Raw genomic sequence first — 23,005 nt, forward strand, 5'->3', positions numbered from 1 at the left:
AACAAAATTGTAGACCTGCACCAGGCTGGGAAGACTGCATCTGCAATAGGTAAGCAGCTTGGTTTGAAGAAATCAACTGTGGGAGCAATTATTAGGAAATGGAAGACATACAAGACCACTGATAATCTCCCTCGATCTGGGGCTCCACGCAAGATCTCACCCCGTGGGGTCAAAATGATCACAAGAACGGTGAGCAAAAATCCCAGAACCACACGGGGGGACCTAGTGAATGACCTGCAGAGAGCTGTGACCAAAGTAACAAAGCCTACCATCAGTAACACACTACGCCGCCAGGGACTCAAATCCTGCAGTGCCAGACGTGTCCCCCTGCTTAAGCCAGTACATGTCCAGGCCCGTCTGAAGTTTGCTAGAGAGCATTTGGATGATCCAGAAGAAGATTGGGAGAATGTCATATGGTCAGATGAAACCATAATATAACTTTTTGGTGAAAACTCAACTCGTCGTGTTTGGAGGACAAAGATTGCTGAGTTGCATCCAAAGAACACCATACCTACTGTGAAGCATGGGGGTGGAAACATCATGCTTTGGGGCTGTTTTTCTGCAAAGTGACCAGGACGACTGATCCTTGTAAAGGAAAGAATGAATGGGGCCATGTATCGTGAGATTTTGAGTGAAAACCTACTTCCATCAGCAAGGGCATTGAAGATGAAACGTGGCTGGGTCTTTCAGGATGACAATGATCCCAAACACCGCCCGGGCAATGAAGGAGTGGCTTCGTAAGAAGCATTTCAAGGTCCTGGAGTGGCCTAGCCAGTCTCCAGATCTCAAACCCATAGAAAATCTTTGGAGGGAGTTGAAAGTCTGTGTTGCCCAGCAACAGCCCCAAAACATCACTGCTCTAGAGGAGATCTGCATGGAGGAATGGGCCAAAATACCAGCAACAGTGTGTGAAAGCGTTGTGAAGACTTACAGAAAACGTTTGACCTCTGTCAATTGCCAACAAAGGGCATATAAGGGCAAGTCATTGCCAACAAAGGGCAAGTATTGATAAACTTTTGTTGTTGACCAAATACTTATTTTCCACCATCATTTGCAAATAAATTCATAAAAAATCCTACAATGTGATTTTCTGGATTTTTTTTCTTCTCATTTTGCCTGTCATAGTTGAAGTGTACCTATGATGAAAATTATAGGCCTCTCTCATCTTTTTAAGTAGGAGAACTTGCACAATTGGTGGCTGACTAAATACTTTTTTGCCCCACTGTACTGTACATGGGATACATATTGGCTTGTAGAGAGTGATCGAAGAGCAGAGCTTTGACTGTTATACGCATCCCAAGCTATAGTGATGTGTAGGTGGTTAAGATTGTGCCTCGCCTCGAGCGCCGATAAAACATTGCCGGTTTCTACTTTTTTTTTGTGCGTTTTCTGAAATGTTAATCAGTTTTACTACATTACTACATACATCTGGGTAGAACATTTGGAATACAAATCGCTGGGTAATCACTGTCCATTCAACCTCCCTGGAATCCTTGAGATGGCGGAACAATGGACTAGGCGCTGAGCTGCTTGGCAGTCTTACCGGAGAGTACGAAGCGACGACACTGATGGAGAGGTAGATGTGGCGGGGTCTTAATAAGATTAAGACGCCGGGTGACCCATCCTCAGTTACCAAGCATGCTACTCGCCTATGTTCAACCATTAATGAACAAAATTTGAGGTGAGGATCTCCTTCCAGAGGGACATCAGATCCTGCAACATACTGTTTTTCTGACATCCAAACGGATTATATACAACCAGCGGGTTTTACTGTTTTTTAAGCAGATCGTAAGCGGGCTGTCTCTGGCAAAAGCAGAGGTGGTGGGCTCTGCTTTATGACCAACAACCCATTTTGTGACAGAGGAAATGTACAGGAGCTTGCGAGCTTCTGCTCCTCCGACTTGGAATAGTTGGTCATCAAATGGCGCCCTTTTTACCTTCCGAGAGAGTTCTCAGGGATTATCGCAATGGCCGAGTACATCCCGCCCCAAGCCGAAACAAAAGGCTCTCAAAGATCTTAATTTGACCCTGAACAAACTGGAGACCGCATTTCTGGAGGCAGCATTCATTGTTGTGGGGGAATTTAACAAGTAATTACTACCAACACATTGACTGTCCAACTTTCATTCTGCTCTTGACCATTTCTCCTTTCGGCACATCCGACCATAACTCCATCGTGCTTCTCCCCACCTACAAACAAAAACTTGAGGGATGTTCCTGTGGTGATGTCTACACAGCATTGGTCCGACCATTCAGAATTCATTCTCCAAGACTGTTTTGATCACGTGGACTGGAATATATTCTGGGTTGCCTCTGGAGATGAATAACATCAATGAAAATGTCGACAGTCACCGGATTCAAAAAATGCATAGATGACTTGATACCGATGTCTTTTTAAACGTTCCCGACTCAAAAAATGGTGGATTGATAGCAGCCTTCTAGGAAAACCTGAAAGAGCAAGCTGCTGCTTATAAACAGGGCAAGGTAACCAGGGACAATTGTTTGGTTTAACCATACAAATACGGATAATGACTCTGAGCTGCCGAGGAGAGCCCCTTTGACAGCGTGGGCTACACACGGTTTCCACTTAGGACATATGTAAGTAATTCAAACATGTTAATCCTCGCAAGGATGCCGGCCAAGACTGCATCCATAGCCGTGCCCTCAGAGCATGTGCAGACCAGCTGGCTATTGAAAATGTTTGAGAACACATTCTCTCCCAAACTCGGGCAGCTAATACCCACCCGCTTCAAGATGTCCACTATCATCCCTGTTCCCAAAAAGGGAAAGTAACTGAATTTAATGACTACCAACCAGTAGCACTGACTGATTCCCATCATCATATAGTGCTTTGGGAGGCTAGTCAAAGACCATATCACCATCTCACTCCCCGACACCCTTGACCCTCTCCAATTCGCCTACCGCCCTGATAGGTCCACAGAAAGGAATGCATATGTGCGGATGCTGTTCATCGACTACAGCTCGGCCTTCAGTACTATAGTGCCCTATAAGCTCATTACAAAGCTCATGGCCCTGGGTCTGAACTCCTCCCTATGCAACTGGGTCCTGGACATCCTGCCCCCCCCCCCCAGGTGGTAAAGGTAGGCAACATTACCTCCTCCTGTATTCCTGTATACTGCGGCCTCCCACAGTTCCAACTCCAAGTTCGCTGATGACACAACAGTAGTAAGCCTGATTACCAACAACGATGAGACAGCCCACAGGGAGGATGTAGGTGGAATGGTGCCAGGTAAAGAACCTTTCCCTTAATGTTAGTAAAACAAAGGAGCTGATTGTGGGCTTCAGGAGAAACCAGGCTGGACACGCCCCCATCCTCATCAACAGGGCCGCCGTGGAGACTGTCAATAACTTCAAATTCCCCCTCTTAAACATCTTGGAGAACCTGAAATGGTTCAACCACATGGACACCGTGGTGAAGGCATGACAGCGACTCTTCAACCTCAGGAAAGTGAAGAATTTCAGCCTCTCCCTGAGGGCCCTCAGTGTTCAGGAGCACCATCGAGAGCATACTGTAAGTCTGCATCACAGCCTGGTACGGCAACTCCGCCGCAGACCGGAAGGCGCTTCAGAGGGTGACACGTGCAGCCGACCGCACCATTGGGTGTGCACTGCCTTCCCTACATGGCACCTACAGCACCAGGTGTCGCAGGAAGGCTAAGAAGATCATCAGGGACCCCAGCCACCCAAACCATGCCCTGTTTTCCATGATTCAATCACTCAGACACGAGCAGTACAGGAGCATCATGGCAAAAACTGGGAGACTGGCCAATAGTTTCTACCCTCAGACCGCTAAATAGCCACCACTAGTCAGCTACCTGCTGCTCCCCTAGGGACATACCCCCCCCACCACCCCCTCAACAAGCTTTTACTCAGCCCAATATTCTCAGCATACCAGTGTCAACATTGTATATTTCTTTCATTATTGGTTTTAAATGTTTTTAACCCTTTTTGTGTACGATCACATATTTGTGATCATTGTTGAGTGGTCCCTGCAGCACACCATTGCAAATATGTGTTTGGAAGAGTTGTCTGAAAAGCATCTAAACAATGTTTTGTACTGATGGGAAATAAAGGTCTTCACAACATACACTCCTCAATTTCACCTTTTTATTGTAAAAGATAAATGCAAATTTCATCATCCAAGCATCACATGGAACACATCCACAGCCAAATTCATTCCATTAACCAGTCTAAATAACAGGTTGCGCTGACAACAAACAAAACATAAGTTAGCGACCTAACATCTCTGGTGAGCAGATGGGAGAAATGTAATATTGTTTAGAAAGAGATGCCTGTCAGCTAAGCTAACAGCAGCTAAATTCTTTGATGGCAGCCATGGTTGTTTATTTTTGACAAGCAAAAACTTGTGGGGGGATACTGGCCAATAGGTACGATGCAGGAAATATTACTATAGGGGATTTATCAATAAAAGGGGGGCAAACACAGAAGTTTATGCTAAATAAAACCCCTGGAAAGGGGGCTCTGCGCTGGCAACCCTGAGGTACCATAGTAACAATCTGATGTCTTGAACACGGCAACTGGGAAATCTCAAATTTCTGACTTCAGCGTGTTCAAGACAACTGGGAACTTGTACAAAAACGAGCATCGACTGGGAAAAATCGTTTAACTCGTAATTCCATCCGGGGAACTCTGGCTTCTTGTTAGAGCTCTGACTTTCCGATCTGAAGCTCACTAACATCATGATTTGACCTCGTATTTTCAGTCTGACAGACGCTTTCGTGACAAACATGGCTCCACACATGGCTTAGCATTAGCTCATCATAATCAGTACAACCTTCAAAAAAGTATTCTAAACACGTGTCTATTACAATCTTTGCAAGAATCGGAATGGATGATTCTTCACCAGTACTTGAAAATGTGAATAAAACACATGTTACGCTCCATACATGCATATGGTATGCTACAGTAGAAACAACAAAACAATATACAGAAAATAAGGCACTTACTTTGATAGGAATGCACACATGTGCATTCGCAGAGTTTGTTTCCCTTAAAAAATAAATAAAAGGTAATGCGGGTGCCAGACAGAAAATGTGCCAGGTGCAGTGGTGAAAGAAGTACCCAATTATGATACTTGAGTAAAAGTAAAGTGTCATTTTCTATTAAAAAGGTATCAAGTGAAAGTCACCCAGTTAAATACTACTTGAGTAAAACTCAAAAGTATTTGGTTTTAAATATAGTTAACTATCAAAGTATAATTAAATTTCCTTATGTGTTTTGAGTCCGTCAGCTCAGAGGCAGTAGAGATGACCAGGGATGTTCTCTTGATGAGTGTGAATTAGACAGTTTTCCTGTCCTGCTAAGCATTCAAAATGTAAGGAGTACTTTTGGGTGTCAGGGAAAATGTATGGAATAAAAAGCACATTTTCTTAAATGTAAAAGTTCACAAAACAACTTTGAAGTATTTTTATTTAAGTACTTTACACCACTGGCCAGGAGGGAAAAGTTTGCAAGGCCTGTTCTGACTAGAGATACTTGATCTGGGGAAGTGCTTGGGTTCTCGTTGAAGGTGTTACGGAGCCAGACAAACTTCTCTCTAACAGTGAAAATGGCCTACTTATGTGAATTAATGAGGTGTCACACACCTCAATTTCAACTGTTAGAAAATAAAACCTGTTCAAATTACTTTAAGTTGACAAGTTGGAACCGTCTATAGATAATTCAGGCAGCGTAAATTAACTGTCCTGTTAGGGCTGGGCGCTATGACGATATATCGTGTGATAATAGAAAAATGTCAATTGTTTCATATTATGCTCTGTCGTTTATTTCGTTCTCGCAAATCACTCTTTGGCAATATTTTTCACCAATTGGACGACGCTTGGCGTGCTGTATGGAAGGAAATTTGCAACACAAACAAACATGGACGAGAGTGAATGTGACGCAAAGCAGACACAGCACTCGTCCCTAAGAGGGGCTACTTTGGTTGCATGGACGTGGTTCGGTTATGAAAAGTCTGACATGGACCAGAAAACCGTCCTCTGCAAAATATGCAGGTCGGTCCCGACAACGGGCTCAAACACCATTAACCTCTTTTACCACCTACCCAAGAATCATGTGAAACGTACGGAGAGAGTCTACAGTCGAGTGCTCAAAACAAACTCCTGACTCAGACGTTGCAAGAGGCTTTTGCCCCCGGCACACCATATGGCAAAGAATCACGAAGACGGAAGGAGATAACAGCTGCTATTAAAACTTACTTCTGCAAAGACATGGCCCCAATTTACACAGGGGTTTCGTGAGTTGGTGCCAACACTCAACCCAAGTTTTTTATTTTTATTTAATTGATTTAACCTTTAATTAACCTGGCAAGTCCGTTTAAGAACTGATTCTTATTAACAATGACGGCCTAGGAACGTTCGGTCACCTGCCTTGTTCAGGGGCAGAATGTCCGATCTTTACCTTGTTAGCTCTGGGATACGATACAGCAACCTTTCGGTTACTGGCCCAACACTCTAACCACTAGGCTACCTGCCACCCCAGGTACCACATACAAATTGACATGTGGCACGTGTTAATTCCAAAATAACATGCAAAACAGACAAGTCCCCCCACAATAATAAATAAATAGATATTTATTTTGCTTGCAACTATACATTAAGTCTTTTCAATTTACCATTTTTTAAATATTTTATACATTAATATTTTATTTTGTTACACCCTTAATTGAAAATTTGCACAAAGCTTCTAAAAGGAGAAATAATAACATGTAAGTACCTTTTTTTATTTTTTTTTATTGTTGCGTATAATTCAAAATGAAATAAAAAAAATAGGCCTTTACATGTGGTCATTTTACATAAACTATTTATTCATTGAATTGACAGAAAATGTGCTATATCGTGATATGTATCATTATCAGGATATGAAATAACCTATATCGGGATATGAGATTTTGGCCTAATCGCCCAGCCCTATGTCCTGTTGTGTAGAGATCACATTGAGTGAGTGCATCCTGACATCATGCGCATAACAAAAACTCACGCTGCGGAGAGCGTTAGATATTTGGATCTCACACTTGAAAAGGTTAAAACATATATTTTCTATTTGTTTTCAGAAATTACTTATTGCATTTTCTTGTTGGCACAATAAATGTGGCCATTTGATTTTAAAATTCAATATCATTTGATGACTTATCCACATCGCAATGTTTTCAAAAGCAGGCTTTTATTTTTATGGTTTCCTCATTCGCATAGGAAAGTGATGTCGTCGTTTGTGCTACTGGCTGAATACCAGTGCTAGATGCTATAGTAAGATGAGCTAACTATTTAATTTGCTAAACATTATGATAGGCTACCGATTTGTAACAACTTTGTGGTGAATAATGCCCTGGGGAGTACAGAATAATGCTTACGCCATGCGCCTATGCAGCTAAGCATTAACATTGTCATCATGTCAAATGTTACGAGGGCCGACATGTCTGCTGGTTCTCGTCCCATCCTGTTAATCTGAGACTGAGTCCTGGGAAATGGAAACCCTTTCACGTTATTATGCAGATCCAAACCATTTTGTGCTGGCTCAGTTTATTTTTTTATTTCACGTTATTTTCAGAATGGTTCTTGTAACCATGCGAGCTCAGTACGCCTTGATTTGGGCTTGGTTCGGCTCAGTTGTCAAAAGCCTTCATGTGTGTACATTCTTTGGGAAATCAGTGATTTTAAATCGACCAATTCAGTGCTAGTACAGGGAGCGAGATAAAGCAGCACGACACTAGCCCCTGAAGACAAGAACTGTGCCCCATGGCCTTTGCATACAGTATAGTCACCTCACATCCTGGGTGTATCACACTTGGTTTATCAAAGCAAACTGTAACATCTTATATTGACATTTTTATATAGGCCTGCACATTTTTATTGTATTGTTCCCAGCACAACGTGCACCTGTGTAATGACCATGCTGATTAAACAGCATGGTAATTTTCTTGAAATGCCACACCTGTCAGGTGGATGGATTATCATGGCAAAGAAGAAATGCTCTCTAACAGGGATGTAAACAAATGTGTGACACATTTGAGAAATGATCTGTTTGTGTATACGGAAAGTTTCTTGGCTCTTTTATTTCAGCTCATGAAACATGAGACCAACCCTTTACATGTTGAATTTTTATTTTTGTTCAGTATAGATGGAACTGCCGATATTCACTAACTTCTAAGTCCTGCCAAGCCTCACTTGGTTGGACGAATGCAGTCACCAACCGGGTCGAGATGATCATTTACATCTGAACCCATTTCAGGAAACGAAATTGAACTCAAAATGAAATGGTTAAAAAAACAACGACGTTTGGGCGATGCCATTCTAAGGTCACGGTTCAGAGGTGAGAAAGCTGATGCTAGGTCTGTGCCTATCGGCAACCCAGAGTGGTAACGTTTGCATGTTATTGTCCCTCGTTGTCTCTGGCTGTCTTTGTCACCATCTGTTTTGCGGGGAAAGTAAGTCCTACAGTGTAGGTGTAGTCGGACATAGTGATGTACAGTAAGTAGGGAGAGTAAGAACAATGACCTGTAAACCCCAAGGCATTTTTAACTCAAATACTTCTAGTAAAAATACTTCTAGTAAGTTGAACTCGGTCAATGAAAAGTAATTATTACTTCAAATGTTTGTGGTACTGACTCAACTAAATGAAGTCACATCATCAATAAAAAAAAAAAATGATAACCAGCATGCTTTACTACAGGTAAAAAAATTCATTGTTTTTAATATCAGAGTTTTTGCATGTACATTGAGTGATTGATTATGCAAGACAAAGATATATGAAAATATAAATGAATCCAATCATTTAGTTTTTTGCACGTGTTACTGAAATGGTTGTTCCAGTTTAAATGGGCTTAGGTAGTCTCTTCACATTGTTCCTGTCCCTGGCAGTCATTTATGAATGCAGGTTGTGGGTGAATAAACATTTGTTGGATATCCTAACTCTGGCTGGATTCCAATGGGAATTACATATAATTTTGCAAGACAGTATGATGTGACTTGCAAGTAGGGTTGCAAAATTCTGGTAAATTTCACAGGTTTTACAGATATCCTGCTTGTAAGATTCCTGGAAATCCATTTATTTTTATCAGGTAATTTGTTACTGTAATTTGGAATCATACTTGTAGGCATGGTGTGCCCTGTAAACCATGAGTTTCAGGCCACTGTTACAATACATCTAGGCCTCAAAATAAGACCTGTGCGATATGTAATGTATTGTCATAAAGCGTTTAATGATATGTGCCTAGGAACTAGGAACTCACTGAGTGAAGGCCAAAGGACTGAAAATAGAGACATGGTCATTGATGTGTTTTTAACTTATTTACTCGAAGGCAAGGCACACTGGGAAATGAAATTGGAGGTGTGGCTTAGTGGGGGAGTTAGTCAACATTTTCAAGCTGATACAACTCACATCTGGACCTCCTACAGGGTCACAGTGACTGTATCGGTTTGAGTAATGACTACAAAATCACTTAAACGGCTCAGACGTTAAGTGTAGCTGGTTTCCTCAAAAGTTGAGTAATGACAGCACATTGGGGTTGGCTGTACAGTTTGTATGCTTGTTTCATGTGTTTTTTGACTGTGTGTGTACGTCTACAGTAAAGGTAACATTTAAGGTACAGATTCCTGTGCAGTGTGCTATGTTAGCAGCCTTCACTTCCATTGTGTTTTCTAACTATATCTGTGTTCTAAAGTGATCCTTCATGAATACAGAAAGTGAGCGTGAATGGAGCGTCTTCCGTGGTGCTTGCTCACACTGCAGGTCATTCTGGGATACGTACATTTTAAGTCATTTAGCAGACACTCTTATCCAGAGCGACTTACAGTAGTGAGTGCATACATTTGTCATACTTTTTCTGCTGGGATACCTCCCAGCATGTGACTCATTCCAATAACTTATTCTAAGTGGGAAGCAGCCGGCAAAGTAGCCCTGACTGTAACTCCATGGCATATTGCTGGGAATACTCGGGAACAGTCTGTTCCCGCTGTCGTTGTGAGTAAGAACTGCGTTCAGTATTATGAGGTCTCTGTGCATTGACAAAATGTACATGTTTAGATGAACTACGTTACCCATGGTGCATTGCGTTACCCATGGTGCATGGGTCCATGAATGATTAGCCTACATCTACAGTAATGTTAGCATAGTTCATTTACAACATGTCATACTCATAGCTGTGTTTTGTGTGGACTATGAGCACGTTTTGCACGTGGTTTTGTGTGTGATTCTGGGGGTGCCATATGTGTATGCGTCATATGCCTGTGTGTGTGTGCTGGCTGTAAGTCTGAGTCCTTACTGAAAGTGTTTGAGGCACATTTAGATCCTGGTGACACTCTTCGTGCCAGCTCCCCAAGGTGCCTGTTCTGTCAAGCAGGAAAGTGCTGCAGTCACCTCCACAGGAGCACTGAGGGGTCCCTATGCTGACATCAACAAAACATACAGTAAAGGAACCCCTTTGCTGACATCACAGGAGGAGCATATTGTACTCAAGCCCAGACATTGTGCATAAATGTGCATAAATCAAACTCTTTTCCATTACAGTATTTGATAAACAATACAGGTCTGTGCTGTCAGTTCAAATAAACAATACTGTGCACACACTTGCTAACATACTACTGTCAGTGTGTACACACCCATGCGCATGACATAATGGGAGTGCAAGTTTGTGTGTGTGTGTATGCTGCAAAAGAGTGCTGTATACAGCACCTTGCGTTGTGAAGATTCAGCACTTCTCCTTGGCAAGAGGTGTGTGTGTGCACTCTTCCATACTGTCATCTATCCTCCCTGAGTGTTTCAGTCTTTGAGAGGCCCCGGTCTCCTCTGGACAGACTGATATCAACAGGAAGCCTGAAAGATAGACCGCTGTCAATCAATATTCACAGGGCCAACCACCCTCCAGCAGGGACACAGACGTATAAGGAGAGAGGGAGTGATGATACTTTTCCCACTAAGTGTCCAGTGGTGTTGGTAGAATGCGGGTCAATTGTCAAGAAAGGCAATATCCTTATTCCAGGCATCCTTTTTTGAATAGTTTATTTCGTATCAAATGTTATTCGTCACATGCGATGAAAACAACAGTTCACCAACTTCCCGTTTTGAATGAATACTGTAGTTGTGAACTTAACCAAGGTTTGTTGCTAGCACTTTTGCTTTTGGAGTAAGGCAGCCATGGCTCCATCCGCTCTCAGGGAGGTAATCAACCCCATTCTTCACTACATTGGTGTTTAAGAAGTGGGATGGTACACTGTGTGGCCATTGGAAGTGGGTCCCAGGTCTGAGGTGTGCGGGATTTGTAATACTGACGCGCAGTGATGTTACAAACTCCCGAAGGGTAATATCTATACTCCCCCCCTGTCGTTCGATACAAAACGTTGCATGTATCTCCCTTTCGCCTTCCTTTCTTATTTCCTTGAAGTAATGCTTGATTTAGCATGACTGAACCGGAGAAAGCGTACCTATCTTTCACCGATCTAGTCAGATCAGTGACGTTCCTTGAAAGAAGGGATGGAGGTTCAAAATCTAGTTTGGAATTTCAAATTGATATCGACAAAAATTGGAACCATGCCATTGGCTTTAGGTTAAACTTTGGTTGAGGAAAAAGTCACACGTTTTCAAAATTCCTTTTTTATGGCGATGACTGCTTTCAAATCCAGTCAGTTTTCCACGTTGATTCAACGCTATCAGGAGGGAAAAAAAATATTTTCTTAGTTGAAATGATCAGTATTTGTGCCAAGCAAAATGTCACTCTGGTATTCTTGTCCAACAAAAATATTATATGGCTTTACCATAAGCTTGGTGTCCAATGAGCGCAAAATCAAACTTAAATTTATTTATAGGCCTAATAATACACTGTTTCATGCAGGTATAACCAGAATTTCAAGGCACTAGATGGAATCTCTGGGTCCCACTACACAAGAGCATCCTTTTATTTCACCAACCTTTCAAACCTGCATTTCTTGTCCTAAACAGAAATGGCTACCACCATCCTTGCTTCCTTTTCCTCTCAGATGTCAATAAATCACAGATCTCACATGACATGATGGATGAAAGCAGTGTAGTGGAAGCTTTCATCCAGTCATGATAGATCAGTAATTATTTCAAGGAAGGGAAGAAGGATCTTCAGGTCATAACCCTGTGTGTAGAGGTAGTGAAACAGACTCCTTAGCTCAGTGACAAAGACAACCCAGACTTCTCCCACTCAGATCAGTGAAAACAACGGAACACAGACATAGAATCTGAGGACTGTTTTACATGTTTTATTTTTTTATTTAACCATTATTTAACTTGGCAAGTCAGTTCTTATTTACAGTGACGGACGACCCCAATTGTGTGCTGCCCTGATGTGTACAGACTTTTGTCTCTCGACTGTAAAGCCTCTGATTGTTTACTGAAATTGCTCCTCTTCCCACAAGTAAGTGTGTGCATGTAGCTGTGCCCATATCTGTTTGTGCGTGTGTGTGCCCCAGTTATATAGTCTGGTTGATTCCGGGACATCCATGCAGGTATCCCTTTCTCCAGTTTCAGCATCCGTCTGGAAGCACGGGCAATCATCACACACACATACGCACAGTACGTGTCTGTTATCGGAATGTCCAGTTGAACAAAAGGAGAGCAATCAAAAATCACTCTGTGTATTACAAGCTGAAACAGGGAGACGCCACCCAGCACAGAAGCAGATAACGTCTACCTGGCCTTCTCTAAACAAGCCCTTATACCCCAATCAGACAGGAAACTGTTTTGACAGCATTAGCCCTAGGGGCTTGTAGAAAACCCAGAGTAGCAGTGACCTTTGTCTCCTGCTACAGAGTTACAAACCTTCAGCTACTACAGAAAACCGCAATAGAGCGATCACAGTAGTCAGACGATCATCAGTAATCAGACGATCATCAGTAATCAGACGATCACAGTAGTCAGACGATCATCAGTAATCAGACGATCATCAGTAATCAGACGATCACAGTAGTCAGACGATCATCAGTCATCCATTACATCAAAGGGCAGTCACAAAGTAATCAGAACATCCCGTGTCCACATAATGTCATCAATGCAACAGTGAATAAACTGTGTCCTCGGTCCTTGGACCTTCAGTAACTTGCTCTGGTGTCAAGCACTACTTACAGATATGAGAACAGTCTATAACATCAGGGCATCAAGTCTAGTGACCATCAACCCACACCCTAAGTGTCACAAATAGAACACTGGCAATCATGTGTATTGCAGAAACATCATTCTAAACTACACTACCGTTCAAAAGTTTGGGGTCACTTAGAAATGTCCTTGTTTTTTAAAGAAAAGCACTTTTGTCCATTTTTAAAATGACATCAAATTGATCCGAAATACAGTGTAGACACTTGTTAATTTTGTAAATGACTATTGTAGCTGGAAACCACATTTTCTTTTATAGAATATCTACATCGCTGTACAGAGGCCCATTTATCAGCAACCATCACTCCTGGGATCCAATGGCATGTTGTTAGCTAATGCAAGTTTATAGTTTTAAGAGGCTAATTGATCATTAGAAAGCCCTTTTGCAATTATGTTAGCATAGCTGAAAACTGTTTCTGATTTAAAGAAGCAATAAAACTGGCCTTTAGACTACTTGAGTATGTGGAGCATCATCATTTGTGGGTTCGATTACAGACTCAAAATGGCCAGAAACAAAGCCCTTTCTTCCGAAACTCGTCAGTCTATTCTTTGTTCTGAGAGATTAAGGCTATTCCATGTGAGAAATTGCCAAGCAACTGAAGAGCTCGTACAACTCTGTGCACGACTCCCTTCACAGAACAGCACAAACTGTTTCTAACCAGAATAGAAAGCTTGGGAGGCCCCGGTGCACAACTGAGCAAGAGGACAAGTACATAGTCTAGTTTGAGAAACAGATGCCTCACAAGTCTTCAACTGACAGCTTCATGAAGTAGTACGCGCAAACCACCAGTCTCAACGTCAACAGTGAAGAGGTGACCCCGGGATGCTGACTTTCTAGGCAGAGTTGCAAAGAAAAAGCCATATCTCAGACTGGCCAATTAAAGATTAAGATGGGGGGGAAAAGAACACAGACACTGGACAGAGCAACTCTGCCTAGAAGGCCAGCATCCCGGAGTCGCCTCTTCATCGCTGACTCTGAAGGCTGTAGACCTGGCTCCTAACATTTATTCTTTCAGATAGTTTAGGTGCTTGATTTAGCTCGCACCCCTTAAGCACGTCAAAAATCGCCTCAATTTACAGAGGAGCTACATTACTATGCAATGGTCTCCAAGCAGCCAGAACAGCATAGTCGGCTAAAATAGTGCTGACCAGCCGACGAGACGAGCCCAGCATAGATCAGCCCAAATCAAAAATGACTTGCGCTAGCATTAGCTCAAATTATACCCAAGCTTCAAAAAGCCTTGGTTGTTGCTCAGCACATCTAAAATAAGCTCCTGTTGGATCATTAAGTCGCATGTCCCCCTTTTCCTACTAAACGGCTGTGGTTCAGAATCCGACAGCCAATCAGACCGTCCTCCCCACCTGATATCCCCCAGCTGCCTTTGCTGAATTAGGAGCTTCCAGAGAAGCAGTTACAGCTGCCTTTCTCCACTTGCCTTTTCTGGGGCAGTCAATCTGAGACACACACACACACACACACACACACACACACACACATTTCCTGATTTCATTTGGAATGTTGATTTAAGAAGTAGAGAATGATGCGGTGTGTAATTTGGAATGGCTACGTCTAGTACTGCATTGGTGACTGGGTGCTTGTCGCCTCAAACAAAATTATTCTGCTGCTCTTATCGTTCGCTACATACTTCAGTCGGAGACTGCCGTCAATTGAAGTCATGTGGTGGTGTCAAAATGAGGGGTGCTGTACAAAAAGTCATCAGCGACTGTATCTCTAACCAATCAGAGTATCAAAGCCAATGACGAATTTTCAAAACACTGCTTTACCCACGTGTGGAACCAATCGGATGGTTCTGAAATAGATTTCCATTCTAGATATTGTTGGGGAGCTACTCGAATCCAGACTCATTGCGTGGAAGAACGTAATGTCCGTGGGCGTTAGGTAGCGTTTGGGTAGCCAGGCAAGGTGACTGGATCTTTGACAGCAGTGTCCACTACATTTGCTGTGTGTGTAGGGCATCTGTTAGGAATACTGACGTGTTTGTTAGGAATACTGACGTCTGTCTGCCTCTGTCCCTCCATTTTCCCTTCCATCTTGCCTTGTTCTCTTCTTTCCTAGCCTCGAGGTCTCTCTTGATCTTTGCTTGTTGGACAGTGTCAATTTGGGGTAGCGGCGTGGACAATGCTGGCTGTGTCTTCAACCTGTCTTTGCTCCTGGATAGCATACTGCACTCAAGACATGCTTCTGTTTGCACATTGGCCAGAGAGAGAATGGTCAGAACTTTAGGTACAACACACCACAGAGCTTCTATGGAAGGATAAGGTCTGCAGCCTCCACACCAAACACTACTGACACCACCATCGGAAAGCTAAAGCTGTAGCAAGCTACTATAGTAAAGTGGCCGAGGTAGACCATATCTTTGATGCCTAACCCAACCACTAAGACCAAGGGTTTCCGGTTATCTGTGCCCCATCAACACCTTGCCGTCTTCCGTAACCCTGCCAAACGTTAAATTTCCTGCTTTGGTCCCTCCTCCGCAGCCACCATGCGTCCCTCACTCGCGGTCCTTCCCAGGACCCGTAACCATCCCCACACAGCCCCCCCCCACAATGCACACGGACTGTCTGCACACGTGGGGCGGGAGCACCTGTCGGCCCCACGGAGGCGCAGCCCACACCTGCGACACACGCTCAGCCCAGAGAACCTGCGGAGCCTGGCGGAGCGAGGCGGTGCGGCCAGGGACACGGCTTCTGTGGTGAGCAGCCCCATGGGTCTCCCGAGGGCCAACAGCGACACAGACCTGGTGACCTCGCAGGGCCGCTCGTCGCTGACTGCGTCCACACTGGAGTTCACGCTGGGGAGGGGCCAGAACCTGGTCATCTCCTGGGACATCAAGGAGGAGGTGGACGCCACCGACTGGATCGGCCTGTATCACATTGGTGAGACATTCAGTATGTTCATTTCACAATGGTGTAGTTCATAACTAGGAAAGTTTAAAGTAGAACACCTGTACTGGTTGCTCCAGCACGAACATAGTCCAGCACGAACACCACCTGATTCAACTTCTCAACTAATAATATAGCCATTGATTTGTTGAATCGGGAGTGTTAGTATCTGCCTGAACAAAAATGAACTGGAGTTGAGAAACATGTCCATTTACTGGTGGAGCATGGAATGAAAGGTTGAAAGAAATGTTCCATCTTCATTGATTATATAACAGTAGTGTTTATTTGATTAACTAGTTGTACTGAGCTGACTGAACAGATAGCTGCTCTGTAGGACTGGCTGATTCTAGTTAGTTTTGTAGAGTTGAGAATAGTCTCTGGTGCAGGAGTCTCCAGAGTCCATATTGAAACTGGAGCTGTTGAAATTCCACAGAAGGGAGGCCTGAGTCAACATTAAATACTTCTGACTTGGTGTACTATAAAGGCTCCCGCATACTAGGTTCTGTTTGCTCCTAGCAGAACTCAGCTAGGTGACTTAAATGTGTGCCACCGCGCATGCTCTCTTAAAAGACATACGCATGAAAAACTAGGAGAAAGCAGCAATATTACTGTTTGTCGCTCTTGAGAGGCCATAGCAACAACACAGCCAGTATACATTTCCTCATATAGTCAGAATTAGTCTAAGATTTCTTGATAAAAAAAAAAGAATAATAATTTTGCAGGGGAGTTCTTAGTTGCTGATTTTACATCTAACTTTCATTCTCAAGTAAGAAAACGTGCATGAAAATTAGTCGTCTCTCAAACACTTAATTGAACAATCCCGTCCATAGTTCCCACTCCTACTAGCAGTAGTACTGTTGACCAATCAACGTTGAAGGGGCATAGACTACGGATACCAAACTTCGACTTGACTCAAGAAAATACTTTGTGCAGCCCGATAAACAGCCGAACACCAAAATGAACCAAAACGTTGCACAAATTGTCATAATAATAATTGTCAAACTGTTTTGACTGGGAAACATGAGATAGGCTTTACACGCACACCATCACGTATACCATATACACTTAGACTATTCTGGGTGGTCCCCAACATGATAGCCCTGCTTTAGCAGCACACTGCATAAGGCTACTAAAGTCTAAATGTTCCCCTGTTGCAGTGAAAAGCAACCTATCTAGCATATTCATATTTGTTCATATTATGAACCACATATTGTTTGAAACTACAGTATGGCCAATTCAGTTCTATGCAATTATGCATATCCACTAGAGACATTCAGCCAACAAACTCTCTAGTATTTATTTAACAGAAAGCTAGAGCAACCACATTATGATTGACTCTAATACTCTAATTACCGGTTTACCAATATACCAATTGGCTGTCGGATGAGTCAGTCGACCTCTAGACGCTCCATGAGTCCTCTATCCACCCGCCCCTTGACCTCACTGGACTTCCCTCCTTTAAGGAAGAAGGATCCCAAGGGTTCACTGTAAGGCTGAAATATGAGAGACAGGAGAAAGCAGAGAAAGCATGCAGGGAGGGCGCCAGGCCACGTGGCTATCGATCACGAGGCCATCGTGCACTTCATTACTAGCGTCAGGGTCTTAATCCCCCGGGGTGCCCCGTGCTCTCCCACTTTCCACTACTAAGCAGACATTCAATGATATCACCTTACCTCCTCCTCTACCCCCCCCCATTGTGCTGCTTCGTGCTCGTTCAGTTCAGCCTGAAGTGGTGGTTCATTATTGGGGGGGTGAAAGTGCTACGTACAGCGTAATTCCCTCGTTTTTAACACCGTGGTAGGTTTTCAATTTCTTGTCCTTTGTGTTAGAGGTTGTAGAGAATGCATTTTAGGCACTACATTTATGGATTAAAGGAAAATTGTCTGAAGTTAGGTATCTGTCATGGTTATATGACATGAGGCAAAAAAGACATGAACAACAGCTGTGATAAGGCTGCAATGTGGAGCAAGTGCTGTTCAATAAACATCTGACCATAACATTTATAACGTTATTTGGGGTCAACCATTTTCAAAGTTGGACACTAATCCAGAAGTTTGTCTGTCACTGTCATGTCTTCATAGAACACAACACGCACGCACTCACATTTTAGAACCATGTACTCATTTAGAACCCCACACACATACTGACTGGACTGACGGCGCTTTCTTTCTTTCTGTTCGCCGGCCCAGATGAAATCAGCCCATCCAATGTGTGGGACTGTAAGAACCGTGGGGTGAATGGGACACAGAGGGGCCAGATCGTCTGGAGGTTGGAGCCTGGGCCTTACTTCATGGACGGTGAGAGGAGAGGAGAGAAAGCATCAGTGGGATTCATACAGTGAGAAATAGGATCAAGTATAATGTCGAAACTACTTTTCAAAAGGTCTTTGGACCACACTCATTACAATGGGACAGGATTAAGAAGGGGGAGATACAATACTTAATAATTGACATTGGTTTCATTCCAAATGGCACCTTATTCCCTATGTAGTGCGCAATTTTATTTTTGTACCTTTCGTGATATCCAATTGGTAGTTAGTTTTGTCGCATTGCTGCAACTCCCGTGCGGACTTGGGAGAGGCGAAGGTCGAGAGCCTTGCGTACTCCGAAACACGACCTCGCTCACCCAAACTGCTTCTTGACACTGCTCGCTTAACCCGGAAGCCATCCACACCAATGTGTCGGAGGAAACGCTGTACAGCTGGCGACCGAAGTCGGCGTGCATCCTCCCGGCCTCCACAAGGAGGCGCTAGAGCTTGATGGGAAAAGGACATCCCATCCGGCCAAACGCTCCGTAACCTGGATGGCGCTGGGCCAATTGTCGCTATAGGTCGAACCCGGATCTGTAGTGATTCCTCTAGCACTGGGATGCAGTGCCTTCGACCACTGCTCCACTCGGGAGGCCCCGTAGTGCACTACTTTGAGCAGGGCCTATAGGGAACAACCGTATTGGCATTATTCCATGGGTAATTAATGGGAAGGGAATTACACTGCAATTACACAGTATACTACTTTTAATTGACTTGTTAATTCTATAATATATGCAAACACAAGTAATTGTGTGCAAGATTTGTACGTTTTGCATTACTCCATGTACGTACTTCCCTGTTGCGTAAGAACATTACAATCTCATCTCTACAGTCTCATAATTGAGGCACAGCCAGCCAAAGAGTGGGTGAAGAGAGAAACGAGGGATGGTGTTCATATCATGCATCTCTCTGTTTTCCCTCTAGCTGAGACCAAGATCTGCTTCAAGTACTATCACGGCGTCAGTGGAGCCCTGAGAGCCACCACCCCCTGCATCACTGTGAAGAACCCTGGAGTCCTGGTGTGTCTGCCTGTGTGTTTATGGTTTGTTGTGTGTGTGTGTGGTGTCTGTGTGTGTTTTACATTCAACTTCTCTGTGTCTCTCAGGGAGAAGGTCAAAGTGAGGGGCAGTCATCCACAGATCATCCTCGCAAACTAATCAGCTTTACTTTGACAGGTGAGGTGTGGTTTGGTTAAAACCAGGAAGATGTCCTCATTGACTCTGACTTAGAAAAGGTGCCCTCTATAGTTTGGATTTAAATGATTTAATAGAAGAGCGTCAAAGTTTTCCATTATCGATTAACTCGTTATTACAATCTACTACTACTTCTTTATTTGACCTTCTTATTCCTCCTTACATGTGTTATTCCCACTTGAAAATAAGTTCCAACTTTGCATTGCTCCTAACATCTGACATGCAAGCAGTTATACAGTCAGCCTCAATCGTTGACTAAAGTTTCTTCCAATTGGCCTCGAGCACGGATTTCTATCACAAAAGTAGAACCGAATGAATGTGTATGTATGTCATCCTTCCCTTGCAATAAACCTCTGACAACTAGTGGAAAAGCCAAAGTTTCTGCAACTCTTCGTTTGCAATACGAGTTCAAATGGTAAGCTGCTCTTTGGTTTCCCTGGCTTGTGACATTAACAATTGGACTTGGGCAAAACTGCAGTTGCAGATAAAAGCCTTTATTGAAACGGCTTGACGTGTCCATTTTGGAAGGTTAAATAACAAGGTAATGTAGTGGGTCCCCCCCCACACACACCTTCCATGTAGTCTTATTCGTTGTGAGCTAAAAAGCTAAACTGATCCTGGGTCAGCACTCCTACTCGGAGACTCTTGACATATACAGCCCCTGATTTAATGACGGTCTTCCTCTGTGTAGATATGCATGCGGTGGGGCTGAAGAAGGGAATGTTCTTCAACCCGGATCCCTACCTGAAGATGTCCATCCACCCTGGGAAGAGAAGTGGCTTCCCCACCTTCAGCCACCACGGACAGGAGAGACGCTCTGCCATCATCGCCAATACCACCAACCCTAAGTGGCGCGGAGAGGTGATCTATATACATGCATGTACACACACACGCGTACACACGTGCACAGACATGCACACAAACGTGCACACTCACTCCACTCATAGATCACTGGTTCACTCACTAGATGTGTTCCCTATTATTTACAATATTGTAACGATTAAACGTTTGAAATCAATATGGCTGAAGAGTCAAGCGAAATATAGAGTTCATGGGAAGCCGAGCGAGCCTTCCCCGCTAGGCTTCTCCTTGCTCAGATTGTCATGGTGTTGCACTTAAATTGGTGCTAATCCTCTGCTCACCGCAAATCACTTTAACTTAGAAAGGTCAGATGGTGCTTCGCTAACAGTCTGTTTCTCCCTCTCTCTGTAGAAATACACTTTTGTAGCACTGATGACAGACATTCTGAACATCGAGGTGAAGGACAAGTTTGCCAAAAGTCGACCAATCATCAAACGCTTCCTTGGTCAGCTGACCATTCCTGTGCAGAGGCTGATTGAGAAAATACCTGGGTAGGTAACCTGGAAAACTGGCAAACACACACACACACACACACACACACACACACACACAAAATGTGCTTTAAAATAAACAAACAATTTATACACACTCAAAGACATACGTGTTTTTAATGATGCTCATTTAGACCCATGCTCATAATTATTGATTGCTCTCTATACTTTATCATTGCGTGTTAACTATAGTTGAGTAATTGCATTTGGTTGTTTGTTTGTCTGTCCGTCTATCCTCAGTCTCCAGCCTCTGAGCTTCTCTCTGTGTCGACGGTTGCCCACTGAGCACGTGAGTGGCCAGATGCAGTTCAGGGTGGAGCTCACATCCACTGGACCTGACGGTGAGGGCCATTGCCTGTAATTTATTGTGTTTGTAAACAACAATACCTAATTGAAGTACACACTGCTGAATTGTAATGGAATAAAAAGGTATTACAAAATTATGAATCTTGATCTCGTTCATGCTCAGGGGCCTCTCCGGACTCTATCATCGGTGTGCCCAATAACGGGGCCCCTGGGACTCCATCAGATGACGAGGATCTGCCCCACCTTCTCCCGGGGGTGGTTACTGGAGGCCCCTCCCCTACTGGCTCCCTGGGCTCACAGAGGTCCTGGGAAGGCGGGGCCACAGCCTATCCAGTCCCAGACTACAGGGACTTTAGCGGTACAGAGGGCAGAACCACCGAGGGTGAATCCTACTCTGGCCCTCTACGGTTGCAGAGGTCCCTGAGCGAAGGCCTGGATGCCATCGAGGCCCCCAAGGGCCCCGGAGAGAGGCCCCTGGGCGCCGCTTCACCGAAGCTGCGCTCTAGCTTTCCCACTCACACACGTCTCAGTGCCATGCTGCACATTGACTCAGACGAAGATGAGGAGCGCTCGGGGCCCACTGACATTTACCCGGTGCCCGGGTCCCCCCTGCTGCTCAACGGGGGTCCCGAGGGGCCTGAAGAAGAAGACGTTGTCCCAGAGCTACAGCAGGATCCTGACCCTGAGCAGCTGGAACCCAGGGTGGTGGGAGATGAACAGCTGATAGTAACGGGGGAAGATTGTGCCCCTGGTGGTGAATCCAATGTGGCCCCTGAGTTAGACCTGGCCCTCGACTTCGAGGACTCCTCAGAGCCTGATGTTTTCTCGGAGGTGGAGGAAGTTCCTTTCTTCTCAGAGGCGCTGTCCCAGAGTCTTTTGGCTGTGGGCCTGGAGGGGCCAGAGGAGGGCCAGGGGCCTGCTGACAACCCCTCGTCGCCGATTGACACCTGCTCCATGGCAATGGCCCCACAGACAGTCTTCTCTTCCTCAGAGAGTTGCCCAATCACAATGTCCACGGCTGAGGTGAGTGACTGGTGGTTAAGTGAGTAGATCATACCCGTGGTTAAAGGTTCTCTATGCAATACATAAAAAAGCCTATAATATATCTGTAGTAGTAAGTCAAGGAACAATCACGGAAACCCAGAACTAAAATCTTGCGTGATTGTGTCAGATGCTCGATTAAATTCGACACGTTAGAAAATATGCTAGAATGAGGAGTGGAAGCAGGGCGGTAGCTCTCTTTGCAAGTTACAGGCAATTCTATGGGCCAAATGTCCCCTCCCCATCTGATATTCGAAAGATTGATGAAATATCGGATCAAAGTTTCGCGTTAGACGTCCGTCTGTTGACAGATGCTAGGATACCAGTTATGCGTGTCTGTCCATGAGACATTTAGTAAAGGAACAATTCAGGATTTAAAGCTATAAAGTTGCTTGCTCACTGAGTGGTCTTCCTGTTTCAGGATTGGTTCTCATTCTGAGGTTGAAAACAGAGCTAATACAACCCTACATCAAACAATGTTTCTAGCCAGGACCTTACCTTGTTTCAGAAAACCGAATCCTCACAAAGTAAGGTATCAAAAATAAAAAAGCTGCGGTTCTAAAAGAATTAACCACAACCCGCCATTGGGTCCTACCCAGAGATGTGGTTAGTGGTTAAAAAAAGGTGGGTGAACAAGAATGCCTTTCGAGATGATGCCGGCAGGTAGCGCAAATACTAACAATGTCATTTTAGTGTTATAGGCGCACGAACGTTATTCACCAAACCAAATAAGGTGTGTTAACATAATTTAT

At 44.0% G+C, this 23,005-nt stretch overlaps 1 protein-coding gene across 8 annotated transcripts in view; it reads left to right on the plus strand.

The window, feature by feature from the left end:
• The window catches only part of LOC110519981 (E3 ubiquitin-protein ligase HECW2), a 65,488-nt gene that overhangs the window by 2,321 nt on the left and 40,162 nt on the right, over positions 1 to 23,005 (plus strand). For 6 of the 8 annotated variants that reach the window (XR_005045604.1, XM_036974121.1, XM_036974118.1 and 3 more), the window contains exons 2-9: positions 15,227 to 16,047; positions 18,243 to 18,350; positions 19,286 to 19,380; positions 19,467 to 19,536; positions 20,246 to 20,415; positions 20,767 to 20,906; positions 21,147 to 21,247; positions 21,376 to 22,235. Coding sequence is in view for 7 of the 8 variants with exons in the window: in XM_036974121.1 (XP_036830016.1) it covers positions 15,654 to 16,047; positions 18,243 to 18,350; positions 19,286 to 19,380; positions 19,467 to 19,536; positions 20,246 to 20,415; positions 20,767 to 20,906; positions 21,147 to 21,247; positions 21,376 to 22,235 (1,938 nt within the window). In the remaining variant the exon portion in view is untranslated. The remainder of the gene's footprint in view (positions 1 to 15,226; positions 16,048 to 18,242; positions 18,351 to 19,285; positions 19,381 to 19,466; positions 19,537 to 20,245; positions 20,416 to 20,766; positions 20,907 to 21,146; positions 21,248 to 21,375; positions 22,236 to 23,005) is intronic. The other 2 variants (XM_036974120.1, XM_036974119.1) reach the window with 1 other exon arrangement.

Source organism: Oncorhynchus mykiss, chromosome 3 (genome assembly GCF_013265735.2).
Source record: "Oncorhynchus mykiss isolate Arlee chromosome 3, USDA_OmykA_1.1, whole genome shotgun sequence".
Lineage (NCBI taxonomy): Eukaryota > Metazoa > Chordata > Actinopteri > Salmoniformes > Salmonidae > Oncorhynchus > Oncorhynchus mykiss.